At 49.6% G+C, this 4316-nt stretch overlaps 1 protein-coding gene across 1 annotated transcript; it reads left to right on the top strand.

The window, feature by feature from the left end:
- Positions 1-503: 503 nt before the first annotated feature.
- LOC307245142 (beta-1,3-galactosyltransferase 1-like) lies at positions 504-1529 on the top strand (the record flags this gene model as incomplete). The annotated part of the gene is given in 2 exon segments (XM_080020572.1): positions 504-533; positions 537-1529. Coding segments are annotated over 2 exon segments (1023 nt in total).
- Positions 1530-4316: the final 2787 nt, after the last annotated feature.

The raw sequence follows: 4316 nt of genomic DNA, 5'->3' as shown, positions 1-4316 counted from the left end.
CCAGACCACAGAGCTCTTAGCCGAGACAGAGATGGAGTGATAGGCTAACCGGTAGCGGCAAAGAGCTGCGTGCTGCGCTGACTGGCGGACGCTGTGGGCTGTGATGAAATCTCAGTCGAGAAAAAGGCCAAGCTCTGCGGCACCCGATGTGATTTTAAGTATTTCAGATAAAATTTAGATTATGTAAAATGAAATCAGGGTGCACCATGTGTATGCAGCACGACGTATGGGGGGTACGGAATTTAAAACCCTTGCCATTGACTGTGTTTTCTTATCTCCAGATGCAGTCGAGTTCGACCCGAGGCTGACGGTGGAGCGGAATACCCAATGAGATCATGGCGGATAGAAGAAATCCGCGCGAGCCTCAGTTCCCGCCGCAGCAACACTAGACTGCTGAGGACTCTATTTAGCCGACATTAATGCCAAGCGGGTTCACAGCGACGGCCTCCAGCTGCGCGGCCAGGAATTGGATAACTGATGGCGGCGTACCCTCCGTCTTCCCAATGCTGCTGCCGGTGGTGACGCCAGCCCAGTGAACAGCGATGCCTTCAAAGGTCTCCTGCTTGTACCTGCTGACGGTGGTGTGCTGGGCCAGCGCTCTGTGGTACCTGAGCATTTCACGGCCCTCCACCTCTTACGTGGGCCAGATGAGCATACCCATCCGCAAGACCTCCAGGCCACACAAGAACACCACCTTCAGCAACATCCGCACGCGCTCCCTCAACCCACACGACTTCGGCTATGTCATCAACGAGGAGAAGAAGTGCGAGGCGGAGGCGCCCTTCCTCATCATCCTCATCAGCACCACCCACAAGGAGTTTGACGCTCGCCAGGCCATCCGGGAGACCTGGGGCGACGAGAGCACTTTCGCCGAGGTGCGTGTGGTCACGCTGTTCCTGCTGGGCCGCAACACGGACACTGTGCTGAACCAGATGGTGGAGCAAGAGAGTCAGATCTTCCACGACATCGTGGTGGAGGACTTCATCGACTCTTACCACAACCTGACGCTGAAGACCCTCATGGGCATGCGCTGGGTGGCAACCTTCTGTCCCAAGGCTCAGTACATCCTAAAGACAGACAGCGACATCTTCGTCAACATGGAGAACCTCATCTACAACCTGCTGAAGCCCACCACCAAGCCGAGGAGGCGCTACTTCACTGGCTACGTCATCAACGGCGGGCCAATCAGAGACATGCGCAGTAAGTGGTACATGCCACGGGATCTGTACCCAGATAGCAAGTACCCGCCGTTCTGCTCCGGCACTGGGTACGTCTTCTCGGCGGACGTGGCCGAGCTCATCTACAAGACCTCCCTGCACACCAGGCTGCTGCACCTGGAGGACGTGTACGTGGGCGTGTGCCTCCGCAAGCTGGGCATCCACCCCTTCCAGAACAGCGGTTTCAACCACTGGAAGATGGCCTACAGCCTCTGCCGCTACCGCCGCATCGTCACCGTTCACCAGATTTCCCCCGAGGAGATGCATCGCATCTGGAATGACATGACCAGCAAGAAGCACCTTAAATGTTAGCAGAGGGGTCCGCACTCCATGCCGGTGGAATTACGACGCTGGGAGGGTGGCGTGTCCTCTCGTAACCTGCTTTGTATTTTTATTTATTTTTTCACCGGTAACGACAAATACTGAGACGGGCAGCAGCGAGGGACGTGTATTGGCAAGCCGCTGAGGGGCACTGTCAAGGGTTTCCTGTTTCTGTACCACAGCCAAAGCAATTTTTGTTATTGCTTATTTTTTGTCACCAAGCTGCTGATGGCTGCTCCTTGGTTTACACACTGTAAATTGAACTATCAGTGATAATGATAACAGTTTGAGACCAGCCAGGCTAGATTCAATTAAAACTCAACCGTCCAGATATTTTGACAGGAAATAGAGGAGCTCACCAGTGTGTATTATCCTATTGCATCCTAACCATCCGAAACCCCTTGTTCGTACAAAAGACAATGTCCACGGTGGTCTTCAGGATATTATGAGGAAATATTTGCCAACATGTGTATTCTAAAGTATACTTCATCTGCGTCTTGGGTTAATTAATCACAACTTGTGATTCTGAATGTTTCTTTGTTGCTCCGGTCTTTGTATGTACGTCAACCTTCATGCAGCAGAGTCTAATTGTTGGATGTTCTGTTTTTCCGGTTGTAAAGCAAAAACCTTGGTTCCCACAGCGAGACAATCCAAGGCGCAATTTGCTCCGAAACACGTGTCGCCGCGTGGGAGCGGCTTGAACGCACCCACCCCCGTGTTGCCCCTGTACAACACTGTAATATAGCTCTTGTTTTCAGATTCAGACATATTTTCTTACAGCAGCTCCAGCAGATCTTTGTATTGAACGCGACCGGTCCTTTCTTCACTGGCGGCATTTGCCGCTACCAGATATATACTATATCCAGGCGGCGTGGTGAAGAAACGGGGGGCTGCTCACGTTCCCAGGAGTGTGTTCCTTGTGGTCAATGTGCGACGTGCGGTTACATCCGATCGGATCTGTTACACTGTAATTCTATTTTCTAAGACTTGAACCGGAGGGAGAACAGCTGTGAAATGCAGCGCTGGTGTTGTACTGATGACATATATTGATATATTTGCGTGCTTTTTCTCCTTTTTAATTTCTTGAGATTAAAACACAAATTGCTTTTGTAACTGTTACCTGTGTTCATTTGTACGAGCCAGCGTGGCACAGCTAGGGGGGCGGGGATACAAAAGCCGTTTCCCATGCCTGTGTGTCAACGCAGAGCGGCGGTTTTACACTCGGAGGTGCCACGGCGGGTGGTAACACCGGACGGTTTCGGCAGCAGAGGACCTCGTTAGGGTCGGCCGGCGTTCGTGGCGACAGCTGCGCTTTGCTGCCGGCGGCTCTCCTCACTGTCAACACGGCGCTCAGAGGCGGCAAGCGGGCAGTTTCCAGGGATGTGACAAGAGTGCGACACTCGGAGCAGCGCGGCCTCTGAGCGGATCCAGGGGTGGGTGGGCATTTTGATGTGATTTGGGTGTGTGCTGTGAAATTGATTAATTCAGCCGTAGGGTCTATAAACGTCAGGCAAATGCCACCTACAGTCAAGTAAACCAATGCTTTCAATCGATTTTATGGGATTATTATTTACCCCTGTATCTAATTCTGGTAAATGACTTAAATGTATACAATGCATGGAGGAGCCCAACTTCAAAATTGGATTCGCCGATGAGCTTTCATTTGCTTCTGGGACTTCAAGATTTCAAGAAAACCGCTATCAACAATCATATCTAGAGAAAGTTCAATACATTTTTATAGAATTCTATTCACTGCTATAATACATTACTTAAGGTACAATAAGGACCTTAGTCCGAATATGTTATTCGCTGATGAGCTTTTATCGACTGCTGAGATTTCAAGATTTAAAGCAGGCTGATATTTTCAATCATAATATAAAAGGGAAATTTTATAGAATTCTATCTACTACTATAACTACTTCTGCTGACGACGCTTTGACACAAAGGGAGGAGGAGCATGTCCGTGTCGTTCCTATGGCTGCATTTAGGGGGCGTTATTTGTCGCTTCCAAATAGTGATAGTTTTCAATCATATCTAGAGATAAGTAAATCAATTTGTATTGAATTCTGTTTCTTGCTACAACACTCCTTCCAATTTACTCGGCTGATTTCAAGCCCCTCAAAACAGGCAAAAAAAACCTCCCAATAAACAGGCAAAACTGTCAATCTTCAACTACCAACCGCCCCCTCAACTACATATAGTGTATATCTCCAAACTGGTTGCATTTTAGTTTGAGCAACATGGATGAACAATCAGCTCCGAACCCCTCTGCTACGAAGGTGAGGAACAGGCATGTTTGGCTTCCTTTAGTAGGCGCCTTTTGTCCCCAAGTGTCCAATGTTACTGAGTGAGCGTTTAAAGCGCACATGGGCGTTATTTAAGTTAAGATGGTCCATCTGCCAGAAGTCAACACTGTACTGCTATTTTAATAATGTTAAAAACAAGGTCATACATTTCATAAAGTAATATCAAAATGTTCACATTTCCGACACGTTCAGTGCTCCACGGCAGCCGTGCAACCTCCAAAAACCGAACAGGATTCGGTGTCTTGCTCAAGGACGCCACGGCCACGTGCCAACAGGACGGCTTCATCCAAATCGGGGATGATCTCCCTGATCACCCCGACATCCAGCAATTTGGGAATTGAATACTGTTTGACTTTAGACAAACCGCTGCGTCCCGCCTGCTGCAGGCCGCGCACGCACACACGCACGCGTGCACGCACAGCTTAGCCCAGTATCATCTCATTTTGGGCCCAGCAGAGAGAGACGCTGGATC

The sequence above is a fragment of the Zeus faber genome (assembly GCF_960531495.2).
Source record: "Zeus faber genome assembly, chromosome: 2".
Lineage (NCBI taxonomy): Eukaryota > Metazoa > Chordata > Actinopteri > Zeiformes > Zeidae > Zeus > Zeus faber.
Note: the sequence above shows the minus strand (reverse complement) of the source record. Positions and strands in the feature narration are given on the sequence as shown.